Source organism: Aplidium turbinatum, chromosome 5, assembly GCF_918807975.1.
Source record: "Aplidium turbinatum chromosome 5, kaAplTurb1.1, whole genome shotgun sequence".
In the NCBI taxonomy this organism is placed as follows: Eukaryota; Metazoa; Chordata; class Ascidiacea; order Aplousobranchia; family Polyclinidae; genus Aplidium; species Aplidium turbinatum.
Window position 1 is genome coordinate 8,924,666 of NC_137476.1, and position 24,297 is coordinate 8,948,962.

Below are 24,297 nucleotides of genomic sequence, written 5' to 3' on the forward strand. Positions count from 1 at the left end.
AGCTGCCATCAAACTTATTAAATTTCAAAGTCACAATAGTCATAGCCTACAAGATTGTTTTAATGACGAGTGATGGTAGGCTATAGGCTATGTACAGTTTTTTTTTTAATTTTGTATTTTTACAATATACAGCAGGCTAGTAGGGGCTTCGCATATTGTGCATTAAGTTAATTAGGCTACACCAGGGGTAGGCAAACTTCTTGTACTGAGGGCCACATTTGAAAAAATATTGCAGTCGGGGAGCCGCACACTCTCATTACAAAGTAGGAAAATTTACCTGGTGTGTAAATAAACGCATATTCATATTAAACACAACTTTTGTATTTCACAGTTACGTTTAAAGCTATGCAATCATCATCACAAAAGTTAATGAGACTTGTGCAACTGTTCACAGTTTTTTACAATCTTCTGCAAATTGGGAGCAAGTTTTCTGGTAGATATCCTCATAACATCATGCAAGTTGGTGTCTGTCAGCAAAGACCTGTTCTTCGACTTGTTTATTTTTAAACAAGAAAATGCTTGTTCGCATATGTATGTGGATCCAAACAGTGTCAAAAACTTAGGTGCAAAGTTTTTTAAGTTTGGAAACAAATCGTCAGACAATGACTTGTAAAAGTCAGGCAGTGAATCTGACTTAAACTTCTCTTTTAAGTCATTATTTGCTTGCAAGTCCAGCAGTTCCAGCTGTAAATCCTCAGGAGCCGAATAAACTTCTGTAGTGAGTGGAGAGCTGAGCATATTAAACTGCGGTTCCAGGTTCTTTAAGTCTTGGAACCTTCTGCCGAATTCGATACCCAAGGTATCCAACTGAACTTTATACTTTGCTGCAAGTTCATCAGAAATGTTTGCTTCTTTCAGCAAAGGAAAGTGACAAAACCTGTTGTTACGAGCTTGTTTGAGGAACAATGACAGCTTCATTTGGAATGATTTAACGTGGACGTACATCTCGGATCTCTGGACGTACATACAAACCATAAAACTGGCTTCCGTTGCAGCCTCTTGTATGGTCGACTGTTTGGTGAAAACACTTTGTTGTTTCTTTAGCTTGTTCACTAGCTCTTAGCATTTCCGTTTTTTTTCTTCACTGGTGAAATTTTGTCCAAAGTTTGCGTGCTTGGTTTGGTTGTGTCTTTTTAAATTGTACTCCTTGAAAACAGCCACGGACTCACGGCACAGCAAGCAAATACATGTTGCAATACATGCGCGACTGACGTATGTGTGTTTACGCACTGAAAGTGAAGAGAAAAACACACTCGTAAAGGGAATAATATTTTGTCATGTAACCTGTTTAATTAAAACAATAAGTGATGATTAGGAGTTTCTGCAAGTGCCGGCGGGCCGCATAAAATGGTCTCGCGGGCCACATGCGGCCCTGAGGCCGTAGTTTGCCCACCCCTGGGCTACGCAGTACATGATGATCATGGATATGAATACGATTCCCGAATGAAATTATTTTTATGGGGTAGCTTGAATTACATAAAAAACCATCAATGTCCTGATCAATAAGCGTCTGTAGTAACGTTGCTAAATATTCTTCCGCAAACCTGCAAAAGTAAAAAGCAAGTGCTGTATACAATATAGGCCTACACGCTCCAAATGCATATCAAGTAAGCTGCATTGTAGAATATGTATTGAGAGTAAAGGCAGGCGCGGATCTAGGAGTTTTTTCGGGGGGGGGGGGGGGGGGGGGAAGAAAGTTTGAAAATCAATTAAAAAGAAAGAAAAAGATAAAACAGATATAAACAATGATACTACGACATATAAGTTACGATATGTTATAAAATAAGCATTAAAACAGCCATTTTGATCAATTGTGAATGTTTAAAAAATATTTATTTCTTATATAAAAATTGCTAAGCATGCAAAGCAAACTTGAAACCTGGTTTAAAACCATGTATGCAGTGTCCATGACCAATTGGATATTTGTATGTTTGCAGGCAGTGGCGTACGCAGGATTTTTTTAAGGGGGGGCCATTGAAAATGCTTTTGAGTCGAAACAAAAAAAGTTAAAAAACGCCCATTTGCTAATAATAGCCGATAGTAGTGGCGTAGCCAGTAATTTTAAAAGGGGGGTTTTGACGGCCGGCGGGCGAAGCCCGACGGCGTCCTCGTCAAAGGCGACACCTAGCGGCGGGGAAATCTGGGAGGTCTCCCCCACAAAATTTTGAAAAACTACTTTAAATTTGGTGCATTCTGAGAGCATTTTCAACAAAAATGTGGGTATAAATATTCCTGTAAAATGGTGCTGTCCGGTGGCATAGCAAAACGATAAGATCATGTTTTCTTAGGCATTTTTCGGTAATAAAGCTAAGTCTCTATGTTTTAATAAAAGTAATTTGCGTTCTTCTGGTGACTATTTACTAGGTTACCTCCTGATGTTAAAGATGATAACTAGCTTTTGTATTTCCGACGTTTCGTAAATAATAAATAGTCACCAGAAGAACGCAAATTACTTTTATTATAAAATGCCTGGTGAACAGTCTCTCTCTGTTTTCTCTATGTTTTTTTGTTGCTAATTCCTGGCTGAGTTTTATTTGAATGTTTGGTATTGGCAAAACTCGCTTTTATAATGCAGTTTCGTTTTAAACTTTATTTTAGAGACATAGAGACTGAAAGCATCATTCTTAATACTTCTTAATATCGTGACGCCACACGCGTGCCAAAGGGGGAAGGTTGTAACCCCCAACCCCCCCCTCCTTGGCTACGCCACTGGCTGATAGGTTACTGGCATAGGTAGCCTACTCAGCTTGCATTGACGATAATGTTTTAATTTGCAACGGCTAGTTTACTCATATGGATAGATGTTGTATTGAAAACAAACGATACGACATAACATTCTTAACGTCGCATTTAATGCCTTACGTAAATGACGTAGTTGGCTTACTAAACCCAATGAATTACGCGTATTGAGGGTACGTTCAGTGGCGTACGCAGGATTTTGTTCCGTGGGGAGGGGGGCATTCGATATAATTTGACTTTTTTTTTATCAAGAGTTGCCTTATACTACTCTATAAGTATAGTCTGACCAAGGTGGTAGCTTATCTGTTGGTGAAATATAGACTCTCAAGTCTCACGGTCTTTGCGTATGTCACTGTACAGATACCGATTCTGAATATGAAAATCATGATAGTAGATCTAAACGGAGAAGTAAAAACCATAATAGTTCGATCATGATAGGCAACGTCATTACCTTAATTAAGCATAAATCGAACTACTCTGTGAAAGTTTAAATATCGAATGCAATTTTAACTTTAATCAAAAATTACCGCACTCTGAACTATAGAACGAAAAAGAAGGCCTACCTTAAACCACCCTCAAGCCAAGGCCTATGAGAGGGGGGTACGGAGGGTAGGCTACGGCGTAACATCATCTATAAAACAACATTGTCAACAACATCATCTATAAAACAACATTGTAATCCAAACAATATTAAATGCCTTAATCTACGTCGTTAACTACTAAAACATTTTTAGAAGGGGAGGCCATGGCCCAATGCCCCCCCCTGCGTACGCTAGTGTTTGCAGGAATATACGGTAATAGATTGGAATTATAATCATAAACAGACATAACCCAGCAAAACAATAAGCTAACGTTTTCGACTAGTCATACAGCCCTTTCCGAAAACGATAGCTTATTGCGTTTGTTTTTATAATGCTAAATGTAGTGTTGTTGCTGGGTTGTGTCTGTTTATAGTTTAAAAAAAATTACCTCTCTACCCAAATTATATGAAGTTATAATGAAGACAAAAAATTATAAAACAGCCATTCAAGGTTTCAAATTGTTTCAACTGACGTCATTTTGTTCAGCGTTGGTTTCAGCTGAGTCAGCTCCAACAAATGTTGCTATTAAAATGTATTTGATGTTGTATGAAAAAAAACAACGGAGTCTAATCGATGAATAATTTCAACCATAATAATAACAAAAAATTATCCCTCTCCGGGATAAGTTAAGTCCGCCGTGGGACTAATATCGTCTGTTTAGAAGCATATCAAACCATTTGATGCGGAAACATTACAATTTCAACAATTCCCCACAAAATTTCGGGGGGGGGGGGGCCGGGCCCCCCATAAATCCGCGCCTGAGTACAGATTATTTTGATAATATTTGTTTCTTTTCCTTAAATCTGCTCTCCTTTGCATCGTATTTGGTTTGGGCAGTCTTTTTGATATACAGTGCTGTATTAGTAGGCTACCATCTATAAGGCCATACGAATAACATGAAATAGTAGCATAGGCAGCATTAAGCCTAAACAATGTTCGTTTTGTTAGCTCTGTTACGGCACTCGAAGGGATAGCGGTTTGACACCGTTCAAAAGCACGTGACTGTGTCTTTGGCAGGGCACTTAAAGGCATGCCTGGTGGATACGAAGATTGGCTTCCTTGCCTTCTCGTCCACTCAATTTAAATCTTCAACCACCGGACGCAAGCCTGGATATGACAAAACACAGTTTTTTTATAATCTACCATTTCCCTATCTTGGTTTCATGGATGAACAAATTATAGGCTACATGTTTTTAACGCCGCGGTGAGAAAGGTATAGGCCATGGCGCCCTCTATTATAGCTCGCCGTGGTATAGGCTAATAGATTGTTTGATCGTAGCAATGTTTATCCTTGGACAAAGAAAGCTTGACAGCTTACTCCTGGTGTTCTCATGCCTGTAGAGGCTTTGAACTACTGACGCTGGCCGGTTAGCGAGAATGACAAATAGTGGTTGTCGATATCTTGTTAACAGATGTGACGATAATAGTAAAATAAAGAGAACTGATTATGGAAATACTGTATACCGTTTTGAAAGTGCTACAATTGTAAAGCTCTTTCTCTACAAGATTTTGCTAGTGCATTGCATACAAGATGAGAGCAATTTCATAAAAAATCTTTGTCCACAAAATGTTATATTACGCATGTGCTGATAAGAAATAAAACGTCAACCAGCTGAAGTTGACCGATTAACTGCTTAACAAATTGAACTGCTGAATACTCACGAGTTCTGCGCACGCAGTAGTACTGCATCTTCACATATTTGTTGCTTCCAGGGCATGGATCGATACCAAACGCGGAGTTGGAGGCATGAATTTCACAAGAATTGCGCCCATCGCATCGTACTTTGATGAACAACCAAGACCACGCAGCTTTACAATGGCCTACTCTGACTAAACCACCAGAACAGCTGAAGAATGTAATTATTCATAAAACTCTTGCATTTTTTTACCAAAATATACGAATAACATAAACAATAGGCTACATAGTCTGCAAATTAGACTCGATTTGAATGCATGCATAGCAATTGTTGCATAAATTAAATTGCATCGGCTTTAAAAAAAAAAATTCCATGGAAAAATAATTCCAACAAGCTTCAGTGTAGGGGTATATGCATTTTCTGTGTTCTAAAATTCCTGTTTTCTTATAGTGCAGCTGATAACCTCTCATAATCAAATCAATTGTGCAAATTATGACTAAAGCATGAAATTTTCACCAGTGTTAGCACATACCATAAGGGTCATTTAAAGATTGGGAGGTAAGTCAGATTTGACCTCTGATGACCTTGAGAGGTCAATGACCTCAAAGTATCAGAATATTGATATTTGACGTCATTGGTCAATCTTAAAGATGTATATGATGTACAAACCATGCATATGTGTCATAATAAAAGTGTCTACACATTCTACAGAGTGTTGACTATGTTAGTGTGTTGGTCATTACTATTGGAGTTGCCAGGTTGGTCCTTTTACGGTTAAAATTCACAAATGTGGCCCTTTTTGAAGTCGTTTGGCCAAAAAAATTGGGTTTGGCTTTTTGGCCTTATTTTGGCCTTATTTTGGCTTTTTTCATATTGGTTTGGCTCCAGATTTTCTGTTTGGCGTTTTGCATTTAGCTTACTGTATTTTGTAAGATTGAAACAACAATGGCAACACTTGTCTTGTATTCTTTCAGTAGTGGTGATGGTTATTTGCGCGCATCTGCAGAGTGTGCAAGAGTGTGCAGAGTGTGCAAACATAATAACGCCATGACAGCAGTCTCAAGCCGAAGAAAAGAGATCTTATAAAACAACAACACCTTGACAATGCCATTTGTCACTCGTACATGACTACAAAACTGTGTTCCGAAAGCTCGTGAAAAACCTACCTTTATCACAGCGCACCCGCAGCAATACGCTGTGAAAGTACAATCACTTGTGGGAAAGACTGGTTAACTTGCTTCTCATGGTGGTGTAAGTAAAACCAATTCAAGGCACAACGTGACTAGGTCAAGTTTTGCTCTTAGCTCTTTCGCAACCATCGAGGTCACGACGTTTAATCTAAATAACCAGACATTTTTCACAAAAATCTGTTCTATTTACGTCGTAAAAACATCTCATGTGATCGATGTAGACGCACAATCTTGACATCAAATGAAAGCATACATCTTCAGCTACCCGAAGATGCAAAGCTTTGCAATAAAATTTAAAACATTCAATGTACAACTAGCAACTTTCTAAACGGTATTTTTTCTAATTTCTAAAAAACTTAAAAATTGGAAGAAAAGTATACTTCATTACAATCTTTACTACCCAAGCATGATACAATAATATGAAAATATATGTAGTTTAATAATAATAATGTTATGGTTTTATTTATTGTCGCTCTACAACAACTAAGGTCTTTTAGCGACAGGGCTCATTTTTAATTTATATCAGGTTTACGATGTTATCACATTATTACCCGACTCATTCTCACTGCGCTATGCAGGATAGAACACAATCGGTACCGTTTTTAAAGTCTGCGGTTTGACCCGACCTGGAATCGATCTCAGATCTACCAGCACCAGAGCTGAAGGCGAAACCACTCGGCCACTGAGCTGGTTCCTATATGTAGTTTAATCGAATGCCAAAACAATTCTGCACTTGAGAAAAATTTTACTTCGTTTCTGCTCGCAATGCTTTAGGAGGTACAGCAGAATAATTATGGACAAATTTGGAAAATTTTAAGCAAAAAGGTTTACGTAATTTACAGTCTTTTTGATCGAAAAATTCCATAGTAAGGGGTTGCCATGGCCACCTGGAGATGCGGCCTGATTTGTCACATTTTGCAGATTTTGATTACAGCTACTGCTAGTGCTTGACTGACATTTTTTGAGATGTTTTTACTTTTTGTGGTTTCCTAATGACATAAAACTTTTTTGTTGTCTTGGGGAAGCAGTAGCAAATGAGAAAAAGTAAGTTGAAAAACGCAAAATCAGACTGTTATTGAAAATTAACAGTCTGACTAAAATCTTCGAAATCAAATTTTCTTTGTTTATCAACATGTGAGGATGTTAAAACCTATTGTATCATCTGGGTAAAAGAATAAAGAAAGCGTAAAAATCTAATTTTTAGAAAAATGTATTTAAACGTTCGTCCAAAGTTAGAAAAACCTGGAAATTTCTGCAAAATGTGAAAAATCAGGCCATATCTTTAGATGGCCATAGGGGTTGCCAAGCCAGTTTTGACTGCCAATTCCAATGAGTGAAATAAAAATAAAAAATATACTGTCCCCATCTTTAAGAAGTCCTCATCTGATAACTGCACCGCCAAAATATATATTTTTTTAATTAGCCAAAAAAGAACACGTAAAGACAATGGATCTGCTATCATTTACATTTTTTGCTTGAAATAGGCTACCTTTTAACCTTGGACGTATGGATACGTCCTTGGTCATCATGGCAAAAATCCAAAGACGTGTGCAGTGGCGTAGCTAGGGAATGTGCCGCCCGGGCCGGATTCTGATTTTGCCACCCCTTCAAGATTCAGATTTTGCCGCCCCATTTTTTTAATTGACTTAAAGTCACCCAGCGGCGGGGGGTCTGGGGGGCCTACAGCAGAAACTTTTGAAAAATTACTTTGGATTTGGTGCATTCTGAGAGCATTTTCAACAAAACTGTGGGCATAAATCCCCTGGTATAAATATTCCTGTAAAATGGTGCTGTCCGGTGGCATAGCAAAAGGATAAGATCATGTTTTCTTGGGCATTTTTCGGTAATAAAGCTAAGTCTCTACGTTTTCTTGGTGCTAATTCCTGGCTGAGATATTTGAATGTTTGGTATTGGCAAAACTCGCTCTTTTAATGGAGTTTCGTTTAAAATGAGGCAAACTTTGTTTTAGAGACATATAGACTGAAAGCATCATTCTCAATATCGTGACGTCACACGCGTGCCAAAGGAGAGGGTTGTAACCCCCCCTCCTGGCTACGCCACTGTTTTGAACGTTGCCATTCTGTTTGCTTTTATTTTTCGTGTACTTTTGCATTATCAACAAAAAAACAAAACGTCCTGTCTGAAAGTGCCGCCCCCAGACGTGCCGCCCGGGGCGGTCCGCCCCCCCCCCCCTAGCTACGCCACTGGACGTGTGTATACGTCCGTGGTCGCGAAAGAGTTAGAAAACTATACATAAAAAAATCACGGCGAGAGAGCTTGAGGTTTTGCAAAACACAGCACCTTAAGAATAAAAGATTTCTCCGGTCTGCGTCTATAATAATTAATCTTCTACGCACGCATACAAAACTGGTAGGATTAAGCTTACAAAGAGGTTTTCTCATTTCAAAATTAAAGATTCCCAGAATCAACTAATCAAACTATAGCCTAACAGGAAATCAAACTACCCTATGACTGACGAATGAGTCTGGAACAATGTTTCAGTGAAAAATATTTCGAATTGCCTAACAAACAAAGTCAGAGCTTTTTACTTTGCAGACATAAAAAAAGATCTAATTTGACTATTTATTGAAGAATTGGTGGGTGAGTTGACTAGCCTGCAAGAATTGCTGTCTTTCTACTTCAGAACAGAAATATCTACCAACTTCATTTTCCTTTTTCATTAGCTCACTGAACACAACAAGACCATCATGATATTCTGATGCATTTTGTTAAATCAATGATTTATTCGATCATGATTTGGTACTGAGTAAATTGTATTTCAATGTAGTAGAAGTAGATTTTGGTTAATACATCTACATACTTAATAATATTACATCTTGGTTAATACATCTTTGAGCATACATAAAAAACCGCTCGTCACATCCAAATTGATTGGATCATAATATATTTCTTTGCTCATTCCCCGTTATATCGGTAGCCTACCTAAATACCGAGTTGGTGGTGACCATCTACTTCAGATACTGTACGAACGAACATTACAACCAGGGCATTGGAGATGGGCTGATAAACAAGAAAGTTTATACTTTAGACTTTGCTTTTGATTTTTAAAGACCAGTGGTTCTCAATCTTGTTAGACCCAGGCCCCACTGTTTTCTTTAAAAAAAAATCAGGCCACACATGGCCACCTAAAGATACGGCCTGATTTGTCACATTTTGCAGAAATTTCCAGGTTTTTTTAACTTTGGGCGAACGTTTAAATAATTTTTTCTAAAAATTAGATTTTTACGCTTTCTTTACTCTTTTCCCCAGATGACAAAATAGGTTTTAACATCCTCACATGTTGAAAAACAAAGAAAATTTGATTTCGAAGATTTTAGTCAGACTGTTAATTTTTCAATAACAGTCTGAATTATCGTTTTTCAACTTACTTTTTCTCATTTGCTACTGCTTCCCCAAGGCAACAAAAAGTTTTATGTCATTAGGAAACCGCAAAAAGTAAAAACATCTTAAAAAATGTCAGTCAAGCACTAGCAGTAGCTGTAATCAAAATTTGCAAAATGTGACAAATCAGGCCGCATCTCCAGGTGGCCATGGGCCACACCAGAGCCACTACATGTTTTAAAAGCGTTTATTTTCTCTACGACTACATTCCTTAAAGTGTGATATGAGATATAAATGGACATTTCACAAGGTTTATTAAAAGTTATTACTAAAGGCTATTTAACAATTCGAATGAGTTTGAATTAATTTGATGGTGAAGATGCATATTTGCATTTTGTGTCTCGAGTCAATTTGAAATGCGAGACTAGGATAGTGATTAGGAAAGTCAATAAAGTGGTAGATCACCTTCAACTTCCACGACCAACCAAAATTTTGCCATACCCCATTTGTGAGGCACAGGCCCCGCGTTAAGTATTACAATTATAACCCAATTTGAGTCAGGTTTTATTTAATTTAGTTTTCTGATTTAACAGATTTTTTGACAATGCTTCATTTTCGTAGAATGCAAAAGTTTCAAAAGTAAACGCAGCATTTTGATATGGACCTGCATTGCTACACTTTTACTCTGGTAGCAATGAGGGAGTTTTATGTGCGGTCTATGATTTGGCGCAAAATCAGTTCGGCGAAATTGATTATATTTGAGCAAGAATTCTTGATAATACATGATAATATTGATAATATGGTAAGCTACATGATTAAAAAACGTCATCAATTCCGGTAGTTGATTTGCTTCTTTTGGATTTGTGAAGTCATTTCCATTAATCTAAAAAAATGATAGAATAAACAATATTATTGCTGCTTCTGAAACAACTTATGTGCATAACAACAGAAGTCTATCAATGGCGCAATGGGATAGTACAACGGTACACAATGAAATTCTGGGCAATAAAGAGAAAATACTTAACCTTTTTTTTTCCGAAACTAGATTCAGAATCATGGCGATCTATACTACTAGTAGCCTACTAGCCTTCCCAACGTCGCAACAACCAAACAATGTGGAGGCCTACAAAGTTTTGGCAACTAACAGGTATTAGGCGTAAAAAAGGTGTCTTTGCATGAATTATTACTAACAAACAAATACTTCTGGAGCTACTGAGTATAGGCTACTGAGTGTTTTAAAAGTTGGGTCACTCTTCATTTCGTGTACCTTGATTCTGTTGATATCTTGGTTCTGATGGTATTCTTAACATGTAGCTATTGTTCTGCTTTCTTACCACTTATTTAATAATATTACATCTTAATTACGTTTTGGCACTGTATTTACAGTTTTTAGGCTAAAAAACATTACTTGATCAATGAAAATTGCTGATTATATGTTCTAACACTTATTTCAGTGGGTAAATTGAATTTTCGTACCCCCACATTATTTGGCTGTTGCCACATTGGGAAGGCCAGTAGTATAGATCGCCATGTACTGAATCTAATTCCTGCTTGGCACTGAGCAATGGAAAAGATTCGGGTAATAATTGCGCCTCTATACGGCTGCTTTGACACTGTCTGCTTTGTAAAGCGCTGAGGAGCAACGCATTCTGCGATGAATACGGCGCTATATAAAAACAAGCATTATTATTATTATTTGCTTTCTTTCATATAACCTATATTTGAAAATATCATTTTTACTGTGCAAAATTTGTATGCACATTGATGACTTGACCAGGTGGAGAAGTGATGGTGTCTTGTTCGTACTTACCGATGATCGCTTTCACTTCTTTGGCAACACAAGTGTGTTGCATCTCCACATACTTAAAGATTCCACTACAAGGGTCACCAAACACAGAGTTGCTGGCATCAATTTCACAGGAATTGTATCCATTGCATTTTGTTTCAATGATAGACAGGGCATTCTTAGCTTCACACTTTGTGAAGATGTTAGCTCCGAAACATCTCAAAAAGCCAGCTTCACAATTTCTTAACATGACGCCACTCCCACGACATCTGGCAAAACAAATACAATTATTCAACAATTCCAATATTTCAATGTCTTTTTCTGTAAATATTTTGTTGTTGTTTCGTAAAACGTTGTTTTATTACAAGCCTAAGCAGTTTTTACTTAGCCAAGGCATGAGGACATTGTTGCATTGGTGATCATGCTGTATGATATCCTCCTTGAAGCTGGGTTACTGGGTATTCCAATAACAGATGGTCTACTTATTTGGGGCGCTGCATTTGAGACAGTTTGGTGGGGTTTTCATCCCCCATTGTTAAAGGTTAGTTTTGCTTCAGTCTGTTTTGCCTTTGTGTGGTTTCAAGTAAACCATAATTTTCAGGTAGCCTATCAAGCTTGAAAGAGCATTTTGTTTGGTTTTTAGTAAGGTTAACTCTACATCAATAGAGATTTTGTTTTTCACACTGTTAAAAGCAATAGTTATTTTATTTTAAGAGCTTTATTGGAGAAAAAAGAATGGTTAGGTTATATTTTCTAAGATTTTGAAAATTGCACAATAATGGAAGAGAGAAGTGCGTAGAGGAGATGTGCTACCTTTAGGACAAAAATGACATTGTTTGCAATAAAACGTTATTTCAACGCAAACTATGACTTAAACCAACTGTGTTATAAGGGGTAATCATTGCTTCATAAAATTAAAACAGTAACGAATGCAAAGTTCTTTTTTTTTGTTTTTTTTCTATCATTAAAATATGCCATCCCATAGGTTGCTTAGGGGAAGGGAAGGTAATTTGATACACCCCTTCACAGAAATGTACAAAAAATGTTATTAGAAAATTCTCTCCAAGTCGAAGGTCTGTGAAAATAATACCTACAAAAATGACATCTTGCAGCTATGTCGTGCTTTTGTGGCATAAAATAGGAAAAGTGTGTTTTTTGAGTATTTTTGTAAAGTTTTTAGCTCATGATTATTCTCGTCTGTAAGAAAATACAAATTTAACAAGAACGATGCTCCTCCAGCGAATAATTGCTTGTTGAGATTAGGGTTGTGCTGCTTTATTTGGAGTGCTTTATTCATGAGGCACTCCAAATAAAGCAGCACAACCCTAACCTCAACAAGAAATGGAAGAAAAGTTCCACAAAGATGAAACCAAACTCATTTAACAGTTTATTGATAAGGCTTCAAGGGCATGTCATGTTTCTTTTTTGCAATGTGCAATGTGCATCCAAGCATACAATAATCAAAATTTTATATTTTTTTTTTGAAAAAGATAAATTGATACATGTAGCAGAAGGATTGATTTAGTTGATTTAAATAAGTTATTCTTCTTTAACTAAACCGGCTACTTTGGGAAGCAGCTATTATATTGGCTTTCGTAGGCTTACAAGCTATCTGCTTTCAAAAAAACGAGAACAGCGTAAGGCCTGAATCTTGAATAAGAACTCCAGCCAATCATCCTTCCCATGTCCATCCTGCAACAGAAGCTTTGCCTCACACATGGGCCTCAACAGTCATCTTTGCACCCAAGCACACCAACCACATATTAAATTTTATTGTTTTGCTGTCAAAAGGGGATTTCTGTATTAGTTTTACTGTATCAAATTACCTTCCGGGTGTATCAATTTACCTTGCACGGAAGGTAAATTTAACAAATATGTATCAATTTGTGTATCAATTTACCTTCCGTGCAAGGTAAATTGATACATTTGTGTGACGTTTTTAAAATTTCAATTAAAAAAAGTAACAAAAATAGAAAAGTAATTTTTTTTTAAAAAAGTGTGTAAGGGACAGGGCTGTAGCCAGACCGCAGGGCAAAGGGGGGGGGCAACTTTTTTTAGGGGGGGGGGGGGCGAAAAAATTTAAATGGAGCTCTGCAACGGGAAAGATGGGCAAATGGGATTTTGCCCAGGGGGGGCAAAATTTTTTTCAGGGGGGCGAGGCCGCCCCTGGCCCCCGGCTGGCTACGGGCCTGATAAGGGATCAGATTTTCATTTTAGTATAAAACCAATAATTTGTGTCACGTAATTTTTGTAATTACCTTTCCTTCCCCTACATAGCTTACTAATGGGACAAAGAGATATCTCCAATGAGACACTTTATTAACCAATTGAAAGTAGATTGATTGTTGAAAGTATGAGGAAATAAAAGAAACTCAGGGAAAGGATCGCTGATATAGCTGATAGCAGGATAGCGGCTAGCAGATGTCAAAACAATTATGTTGTAAACATTATTCCATACCTTGGAGCCCAAGAGTTGACGATACAACGATACTTATTACTAGTTGACGATACTTATTACTTAGTTAGAGCTTGTGACATCTGACACAAAATATGTCGGATACCAGTCAAAGTGGAATTTTGTTTAAGCGTAAAATTTCCTTTTTTTCGTTTCGAATGGAAATAAAATTAAATGTATCAAATATGTAATTTATGATGTGAGGTAAAAAGCACCAGGCCTACTGTGCTTGCAGAACCATTATTATTACTATTATTATATTATTATGGCGATTTATGATATTATTATTACGACTATAAATAACGCAGCGGTTTTTGCTTAAGATTTAAAGATCAAAGTGAAATTTGTCATAAAGTACAAAAGAATGAACATGACGCTGCCGTGATGCAAAGTAGGTCTGGTGGGAAACAATATCATAAGCTACTCGCAAAGTGAAAACACTTCTGTTTCTCTTAAAAATGAAAAAAAAAAAACTAAAAAGGTTTAAATGTTCAATGCATCCAATCAATAATCGTTCGAATGCAATTTCATGTGCTACGCAATCTTTGTGTCAGGAAAATGTCTGTTTGGAAAGATCGTTGATGGTTTCAAAACTGCAAATGCACGTTTCAAAGATGTGGCAATAGCGTTGCGTTTAAAAAATTAAAAATTTTATTTGAGCTACTTGAGTTGTCCCATTGCTGGATCGGTTATGCAAATGCCTTAAAACAAAGAAGGAGCAAGATCAAACCAAAAGCATTCAACTTTCGAGGCGCGTGCTTGAGCAAGGCACTGCAAGGACAGCTCATTATTCAGCGCTTTTATTGGATGGAGCAACTCACAGGCTAAAACACTAACAACAATCACCAGCTCAGTGGCCGAGTGGTTTCGCCTTCCGCTCTGGTGCTGGTAGATCTGAGATCGATTCCAGGTCGGGTCAAACCGCAGACTTTAAAAACGGTACCGATTGTGTTCTATCCTGCATAGCGCAGTGAGAATGAATCGGGTAATAATGTGATGACATCGTAAACCTGATACAAACTAAAAATGAGCCCTGTCGCTAGAACCTTAGCTGTTGTAGAGTGACAATAAATAAAACCATAACATTAGTATTATTACTAACAACAATCGGAAACTTCACTCAGTCAGTCTCGGCAACATTAGTGTTACAGTTTAAAATCAAAACAAATATTGATATATTTGAATTTGATGACCTTAAACAAAGAATATGCCTATTTATGACTTTACAGTCTGATGATATTGTGCAATTTTTTCGTCCGCCCTGTTAGCTCAGTGGTTACGCGCCCGGCTCAAGATCATGCGACGCTGGTTCGACCCTTTGGGTGTGGGCTTGAGCAACACATTTCAGGACTGCTCTCCATTTAAGCTGCACCTAGTGAATGGAATAACTCCACGGCAACAACACTTCATCACTCGGAATACTTCACTCCGTCAATCTCGGTACCCGGCCCTGCGTCAAGAGCTTCTACAAGTATGCGAAACTACCAGAAATAACCTATCAAGGCTTTGCCAGTCCGAAGATAAAGATTCAAACCAACCAACCAAAATATTTTCACCACTAGCAAACTTTCTACAACTTTCTGCACCAGTAAAAAGTAAGACTTGTTACTGACCGTAGTGATGACTTAAAAAGACTACGTAAGTTACTCATAATTGTTATTCAATGATCTTACATCTGTTCGTCTTTGCGTCCGTATAAGGCACTGGTTACCTTTATCACTTGACCTGTAGGACATTGCACAGTTTTCTTGGATTTCTCACAAATCACATTCCGAGCTGTATCACCAAACAAAAAGATTTCATTAGTTTAACCCCAATGGCCATTCCAGTGTAAACACTGCACTGACGAGGCTGGGAGGCCGAAACGGTGTGCACAGTCTGCAGTTATATCTCAAAAATGTTTTTGATTTCTACAAGATTGGTGAAAAGGCAAAGATCAGCAAATAACTGCTCATATGCTAGATCCAGCTCAATCTATCAAGCTTTCTGGGACGCAATATCGGATGCTACAATATAGAATGCTTTCAACATGGCGGAATTGCTAACGTTGAGTGGTGGAGCTGATGAACAGAGTTTTGGGCAGATCTATTTCAGAGCTGATCTATTGGGCAGCTTTAAAGCATTGAATATTCCAATAGACAAAAGCATAATATAGAAGAGTTTGTGCATGATGATGAAAACAACGAAAAATTCATCAACGAAAAATTCTCACGCCGTTAACCAAAATACTATTTGAAGTTATGGGGTTCAGACTGTCAAAGACCATTCCCTATTTATCTAAAAACCTTTAACCTCGTAAAAAGCTTGTTCAACATATAGCGCAACAATTCTATTTGCTCATTTAACGCGATTTTAGAACTAACGCATTCAAATTGCTATGGTTTCTTTTAACAGTAAATGTTGCTTTTCTGTTAAATTGTAATTTTATAATGCTTATTTTGTGAATTAGTACCACGTTTATAATACAAGAATAGTTGTTTCAAGTTAAATTTTGGTTGGAGCTGCATTAAAAATTCCAGATGGATTATATAGTTAATATCAACTAAAGTAGATTCACGTAGTATGAAGAAAATAATACAGACCAAAGGCATGATTAAAACAGAGTTTTTGATTCAGCTCATCATCTAATAGGACAAGCCAAAATAAGTGTAAGCTATTTCTGAAATAATATTACTCAAATAATGAAAAAATATTTGATGTAAAAGCGACTTCACAAAAAATATGCCAGTCTGCTAATGCAGTTACAATTAACTTATCACGTACATCTTTCACAATCTTTTCCGGTGTAACCATTTGGACAAGTGCATGTGTAGTCGACACATGAATTTGCTGCTGTACAAGTTCCACCATTTTGACATGGATTAGATCAGGGTTGGGCAAACTTTTTGTACTGAGGGCCACATTTGAAAAAATGTTGCAGCCGGGGGCCGCACACTCTCATTACAAAGTAGGAAAATTTACCCGGTGTGTAAATAAACGCATATTCATATTAAACACAATTTTTGTATTTCACACTCAGTTACGTTTAAAGCTATGCAATCATCATCACAAAAGTTAATGAGACTTGCGAAGAAGAAGCGTTCTTCCCGGCCGTCAGCACAAGGCTGAGCACTCACTAGTACAGCGAGCAGCAGTTGTGATTCGCTAACCATAACGGTGTAGCTTCCACGCTAGCCATTCAGACCTCCAATAAACGATAAGTTTCTGGGCAGCCGATTTGTAGCAAGAATTGACAGCGATAGACACGTGTTTCGCCCATGAGGCTGGGCTCGTCAGTATCGCGCCATCAGTGGCAAGAATACGGTGCGATACTGATGAGCCTAGCCTCATGGGAGAAATACGCGTCTATCGCTGTCAATTCTTGCTACAAATCGGCTGCCCAGAAACTTAAAGTTAATGAGACTTGTGCAACTGTTCACAGTTTTTCACAATCTTCTGCAAATTGGGAGCAAGTTTGCTGGTAGATATCCTCATAACATCATGCAAGTTGGTGTTTGTCATCAAAGACCTGTTGTTCGACTTGTTTATTTGAGGAATAAGTCTGAGGAACAATGACAGCTTCATTTGGAGTGATTTAACGTGGACGTACATCTCGTGTGCAAATAAACCATTGCCCTGAAGTTTTACATTCAATTCGTTCAACATTTCCATGATATCAATGGCAAACCTAAAGTCCAACCTCCACTCTTCATCAACTACGTTGGTACTAAAATCACATTGAATGCTTGTGTGTGTTTACACGCTGAAACTGAGGTGTGTGTGTTTACGCACTGAAAGTGAAGAGAAAAACACACTCGTAAAGGGAATAATATTTTGTTATGTAACCTGTTTAATTAAAACAATAAGTGATGAGTAGGAGTTTCTGCAAGTGCCGGCGGGCCGCATAAAATGGTCTCGCGGGCCGCATGTGGCCGCGGGCCGTAGTTTGCCCACCCCTGGATTAGATGAACACGGTTGAGCAACACCTAAAATAAATGTTTCGTTGAATTTTAAAACTTCGTAAAAATGATAAAGTTCTGATTCTGTTGTTGGTTAAAGCTCAAAGTATGATCAAGTTTCTATGTTAAAATTGATTAAAAGTAAAGATGGAGTCCCATACTTGATTACAAGTGTCAGGGATGAGAAGATAAGATTCTTTTTGTAATAAGCCATCGGAACTAACGAGAGTAAGGTGGCCAGTTCCTTTCTCTCGGTCACCTTTTTTCATCAATTATGCCCACACAATTTATTACATCTTTGGGTTTAGGCAGAGGTGAGCGATGTTATCAACAACCAGCTTAAGCTGGGAGTCGAACTAGGTTTTAATTATTGGAAAGCCGACGCCTCATCCGCTACGCCATTCCACCGCCAAAAAAAAAACAATTAGGCGAGTAAATTATAATGTCTAACCTAAAAACCTAACCTAAATGTAATAAATTATAATCCAAAACAATGAGAGTGAAAGAAGAAGATGTTGCATACAGAGTGATGTGGAGGACTGCAATCTGCACCGGTAACCCCACTTTAAGTGGGCATTTAACCAGAAGAAGAAGGCGAGCAAATTATAATACAGAGTTAAACGAAACTCTTCTGCTTGAGACTTTTTTTATTCTCATCACAAAATTCGTTAATTTGATTGGGTTTCGAAATGCTTTAATGGTTGTTGCACATAGAGGTCGATTCCTCGAGCTGTGACAATAAATCACCATTGTCAAAGTTTAATGGTTGAGTAACTTGAGACCACGAAACACCGTCTTGTTTTTGGTTAACAAAGCTTTAATCATATAAGAATCTTGCTCTAATTTAGCCGCAGCAACTCTATTTATTTGGCTGCCGCGATTTTACGAATAGCCTACTTTCCAATCCTTGTGTTGTGTTTTTAGACAAATGATGCTTTTCTTTTAGCTTGTATTTTTAACACATTGGACGCATAACCAGGGTCAAATTGTTCTTGCAAGTTTGATTTTTGTTTTATTTAGAGAATAAATTTATCTGCTTTGCATTTTCTGACATCTTCGACAAAGCTATTTTACACAATCTTACATTCATTCAACATTTGCAGATCGATTTTCTGATAAGCTACATAAGCCCATTGAGGTCTTCGTGATCTCTGGCTGTTTTTTAAACTTAAACAAACCAACACAACATGGTAAATCTAGCTAGTTTTATCATTTTGTACGTATTGTGATATTAGAAAAACTTTGAGGATTTCATGAATGCCAGACTTGTATAATTGATCACTCACATGATTCACAGTCTCTTCCAGTATAACCGTCCGGACAAACACATCTGTAGTTCACGATGCAGTTTCTATACCCGATGCATAGTCCTTTATTTTGACAAGGATTATGTGAACACTCTTGTTTTACGCCTGCAATAAGAGCGATTTATATAAATCTAGTTTCGAGAGAAACTTTGATTTCTCGTACCAAAGACAGGCAAGACACAACCATACAACAGGGTTGAGCATTGAGCAATGAGCATTACTCATGTAATTACTCTGTGAAGCATTACTCTGTGATGCTCATTGCTCAACCCTGTTGTATTGTTGTGTCTTGCCTGTCTTATACAAATTTGTAATTTTAAAAGGATGATTTATTTGCTTGTTACAAAAACTGATTGAAACTTAAAACTGTATTGAAACAGCTTGTCGTTATTCAATTTTAAGAATATTTGTATTGTGTTTGAGTTGTACAACTAAACCCTTTTTATAACATACAGTATCTATGGCTGTAGAACGTGTTGGTGGAAGTAGTGCAATTATGTTTAAGTTAGTATAATTGCATCAAGATTACCAGTGCGTAATAGGGAGGGCCGTCGGGAACAGATCGCTTAGCAACTCGAGTTTCTTAGGAGGTTCGTCAAGTAAATGACGAAATCGAAAACCAAAATGTATATGTTTTATTTAGTAGTTTTACCTGGGCATTTATGGCAATAATTCCATTGATTATACAGATGTTCCGCATTATAAGAACACCACGGTTTATTGGGACTATTTATAGTTGTGCACTGGTTGTAAGTGACTTCGTTGTAAGTGAATGGAAAGGTGCAAGGAATGAAAGCAGTGCCTTTTTGGGTACAATAGCAATCATCTTTATCCGCACGCAACATCGAAACAAGTTCTGCAAAGTTTATTTAGATTTGACTTTTAGGAAAGCTTATTCTAGAGTTGATAAAAAATAAGACTTTTGAAAAAAAACTAGGATTTATGCCTATACTGTACAGTATATTGTGAAATTTACAATAACTTTGTCTGACAAACACTTTGGCATGTTTTGTCGTAGCCAAAACTGTTTGTGTTTGACAAAACATTTAAATGAAGTATATTAAGGCTAAACATTAGACAAACTTTGCAAGAGGTGGTCCAATGTTCTTTTAAGAGATGCTTATAACTCTGATCAAATACATAAACAGTCATAATCACATCGACATCAAAAATATAAGCTATGACAAAATCGGAATTATTCAAATTCTCTTCACTCGAAAAATCGGACAGAGTGACACTGTCTTGGCTTAGAAACATATGCTTTGAAATCCAATCTACAATTACACTAATATGTCGAGTAGAGTAATAAGGTCAAAGATTGAAGTCACGGCGTAAAAGTTTGAGCAGCTAATCAGATGCAGTAGTTTATGTTCAGCAAAAATAAAGATTGTAAAGAAAATAGAATAGATATTGCTCTAATACAAGTGGAACAAAAAACTTTGACAACAGCGTGCTACAAAGATACGAGTCTATGTCTACACATTGGAATTACATTATACAATGAATGCAATTCAAGAATGTATCAATGAGCATGTTGAAACGTAGTTGCAATACTTACCAGTACTTTCACTGAATTTGTGAAAACACACAGACAACGCCAACAGCATGAAAGACAGACGATTCGGCATTTTCTTACAGATCTCTTTTTTTGATCACAAGAGTTTAAAAAAACACAGACACACTTGCAACTGCAATTAAAAATAAAGAAAAAAGATTATAGCCTATGAGCTCATCCAGACAAGTGAGTCAGTAAAAAATTGAAAATAAGTGCAAGCCAAAGTTGCAAATCAGAAAGTTTTTTTCGTATCACGAGTCTTCGCGTTTGCACACCTGTATTTCAATTTATTCACGTTAATTGGATTTGAATGCAGGCACAAAATTCTGCATTCTTTTTTAGATTACCTAATGACCGTTTCATGACCATCGTACAGAGTTATTGTTTTTGGAATTTGAAACTGCAGTAAGAAGATTTTTGGTGGCTGCTTTTATGTTAAATTGGTTAATGAAAGGTCAATTAGATCCAACGAACGTTTTCCTTCCTTGTATTACTATCTTAAATACTGTGTCAACTAGAAGAAAGTTTCTTGAGTAAATCGGAAAACTAGTCCTAATATACAATCATACATTTTAGAGTAAATATACAGTACAGTATATTACCTTTAAAGAGAAAACATATGTAACAGGGTTCATTTAAATATCAAAATAACTTCTTTAACTATTAAAAAAAAATTAGGTTAAACCAACGTTTTTATAATTTTACGGTAGGAAACAAAAAGGAAAAAAAAGTGACGCAAAATATGTTTGAAAATTTGTTATATCCAAGCAAGTGAATAAAATCAGTTTGATAAAAAATTGATAAAGCATTGGCTTCCATAAAGCTGCCCTTCAATATCTTCCAACTCTCAGTTTCCAAATTTTATGTTCCGAATGACATTCAAACTGTTATTTGCTGAGATGTCAAACCAAACAAAATAAAGTAATAGGCATGTTGAAACATTTTGTACCATTATTAAAATTTTATTTCACATTCTTTATAAAACACAACATTTATAAATAATAAATAGCTATTATAAAAAAGCAGTTGAAAATTTACACTCTGATTAGCAATGTATTTGTTATCGTATTGGACCCCTGAGGGGTCCGCAGACTAGTTTTAGGGGGTCCATGAAGGTCCAATGGAAATCTTAGTGTATAATTTCAAAAATGGAATAAATTTTTCAAAAGAAAATAGATTAAGTTCAAACAACACCGATGATTTTCCTCAGGTCATCGCTACTCATTGCTTTTACATCGCCAAGCATTAGCATCGAAAACTCCCCCAACAAATTTGAAAGAAATTTTGTCTGGTAGTGTGAAAATCGTTAATTGTATCAGAGCTTGTACTTTGAACCATCGAATATTCAAGAGGTCATGTCAAGAAATGGGAGCGGAACATGAAGTTTTCCTCTATCATACAGAAGTTCGCTGGCTGTCAAGGTGACAAGTTTTGAAGCGCTTATTTGAACTTCGAATGAAAGGGTGTCCGACGTTTTCTTCGTAACAGTTCTTCGTAAAACAGTTCTTCGTAAACAATTCTTCGTAAACGATTCTTCGTAAAAGCAATTCTTTGTAAAACAATTCTTCCCAAAGCATTTCTTCGTGCATGCAATTAAGATTTGATGTAGCCTATACAAAGAAATGCTTTACGAAGAATTGTTTTACGGATTTCATTTCACCAGTAACTGTTTACGAACAATTGTTTTACGAACAACTGTTTTCGAAGAATTGTTTTACGAACAACTGTTTACGAACAATTTGCCTATAACCGAATGAAAGTTTCTTTTTTTCTAAGGGACAATGTGCAGACATTTGGAAGCATTGCAAAACTCTTTCAGAGGTTATGAAATTAAAACACTGCTGAACACTTCTAACAAGACGAAGCTTCCGATATCCGTTGAGACTCAACAATACTGCTTAGCCGCAGAGAATATTAAAAATACGGCATGGATACGTTACCCTGTCCTCGTTGAACTGGAACTTTCACTGATGAGGACCTTGCAAAAGATCAGTTCATTGAACTAAGAGCAATGGAAAATTCGAGAAGTATTGGCGATTTTTGGAGTGCGTTGACGCAAGCATATCCTCTTTTGGTAAAGAGAGCCATGGCTGTTTTCAATGCCGGTCTTTAGGGTGTGCAAACCGTGTGATTGCACAGGGCCCGCAAATTAGGGGGCCCGCAATTTACTCAGAAAATGCAGCGTTATTTCCGAAAAATGCCAAAGAAAACATGATCTTATCCTTTTGCAAGCAGGTAAAAGTTCTAAAAATAAAAGACATTCACAAACTAGAAATTGCTAAATTAATGTTTAAATATAACCATAATTCTTTACCCTGTACCTTTTCGAATTACTTCAAAAAAACATCAAACGTTCATAATCGCTCAACTAGATGTTCAATCAAAAATGATAATTACTTTGTTCCTCTGTATGCTACTACAAACTTCAACGAAGCATCAAGTATAGTGGAATAAAAATATAGAACTCAATCCCACTAGATATTAAAAAAAAAATCTTTTGACTCATTTAAAAAACTTTACAAAAACTATCTAATTGCAGAATATTAAAGTTGAATGCAGTGTAATTTACTAATGTGGACCGATACTCTTTAAGCTTTTAATCGTTGACTATCAACACCTAAAATTGGAACTTGTAATTTTGACATATCATAGATGCAAGTTTGATTCTGTCTTGACTCTTTGTTGCTAGTGTAGAAATTTTAGTGTAATGTTTACTAAATGTTTATTCATTGACTTGGCTGAGGGTGGCTGCTTGACTCGAAGACCGTAATGGTCACTTCGCAGCTTCCCGTTGTGATTTTACTTAATTTCTGACATTTTAAAGCATTTATTTGGAAACTATAGCCTAGTATGTAGTATTCGCTAAAGTCGTTAAGAATTACATCAAGATTAAAAATCAAAGCAACGTGTGCATGAAAGTGCCCTATTTTAATCAAACACCTCAACAACCATCTCTTTGAATTTTTGCCAATGTATGCTACAAAGCAAAGTCTGTCGTAATACTGAGCACACTCACACAGACAAATCGGTTTCTTCAGAAAACCAAAACAAAAATGAAGCAGTGGCCATGCTGTTCCAGAATAAAAGCAAACAAGGAGGAAATGCTTTTAATTAGATGCCAGGAAAATATTCAATAAGGGAAGATCAAAGGTTCTCTCTTTCCTGCCCTCCAATCTAGCCTGAAAAGATCTGCTCATACGCCTATGGTGATGAAAGGTTCTCTGTATGTTTTTTTATTGATCCTACGTTAACCAATAGCTTGATTCTGCATAATAAAATTTGCAGCTGTGCACCTCGTCACCTGGCGCAGCTGCAATGTTCAGGAAAAAAATATAAGAGATATCACCAAATAACTTAAGGTACTTGAAGAAAATGCTGCACAATGAAAGTGATGAAGTTCCTCAATTTACAACTGTCTCAAAAAAACAACACCAATTGGTATTACCGTATCTTTTACTTTTGAGACAGCAATCTTGGAAAAATGTTTGGCAAAAGTGTATCTAGAATTCATCAAATACTGTAAAAACAATTGAAACTTATTACAACCATTACAGATTACCCACACATGTTCATTTTTCTTCGTCTAACTTTAACATTGGACGAAAGAAAAAACCTTAAACCATTAACGACAGGAATTGTCGAAATTTGTAGTTTAGTTTCATGTTATTATGTTAAATGCCATCTGGTTGTTAGGTTTTATTAGCCTATGGTTAAACAAAAAATCCTTCTCTACCAAAATTGTATCAGAAAAGCGTTAACAAAAAACT

The 24,297-nt window shown here is 36.7% G+C and overlaps 2 protein-coding genes across 2 annotated transcripts; both read right to left on the minus strand.

The window, feature by feature from the left end:
* Positions 1 to 366: 366 nt before the first annotated feature.
* On the minus strand, positions 367 to 945 carry LOC145770914 (general transcription factor II-I repeat domain-containing protein 2A-like). The gene has a single exon (XM_082582658.1). It carries the CDS (start codon positions 943 to 945, stop codon positions 367 to 369), a length of 579 nt encoding a protein of 192 aa, XP_082438784.1.
* Positions 946 to 8,861: 7,916 nt separating this feature from the next.
* LOC145770324 (L-rhamnose-binding lectin CSL2-like) lies at positions 8,862 to 22,728 on the minus strand. The gene is made up of 7 exons (XM_082581924.1): positions 22,471 to 22,728; positions 20,534 to 20,663; positions 19,628 to 19,831; positions 18,955 to 19,080; positions 15,404 to 15,506; positions 11,300 to 11,544; positions 8,862 to 10,372 (listed from the first exon to the last, which is right to left on the minus strand). The coding sequence occupies exons 2-7, from the start codon at positions 20,601 to 20,603 to the stop codon at positions 10,368 to 10,370; spliced, it is 753 nt and encodes a 250-aa protein (XP_082438050.1). The 5' UTR covers positions 20,604 to 20,663; positions 22,471 to 22,728; the 3' UTR covers positions 8,862 to 10,367.
* Between the last annotated feature and the right edge of the window lie 1,569 nt (positions 22,729 to 24,297).

What these genes read in the sequence shown, in the direction of transcription:
- LOC145770324 (XM_082581924.1), bottom strand. Translation starts at nt 20,603, where the DNA reads ATGCCGAATCGTCTGTCTTTCATGCTGTTGGCGTTGTCTGTGTGTTTT. An exon ending in CAAATTCAGTGAAAGTACTG is followed by an intron (nt 19,832 to 20,533) that starts GTAAGTATTGCA and finishes TAAACTTTGCAG; the next exon opens with AACTTGTTTCGATGTTGCGT. An exon ending in TGGAAGAGACTGTGAATCAT is followed by an intron (nt 15,507 to 18,954) that starts GTGAGTGATCAA and finishes TTGGTGATACAG; the next exon opens with CTCGGAATGTGATTTGTGAG.
- LOC145770914 (XM_082582658.1), bottom strand. Translation starts at nt 945, where the DNA reads ATGTACGTCCACGTTAAATCATTCCAAATGAAGCTGTCATTGTTCCTC.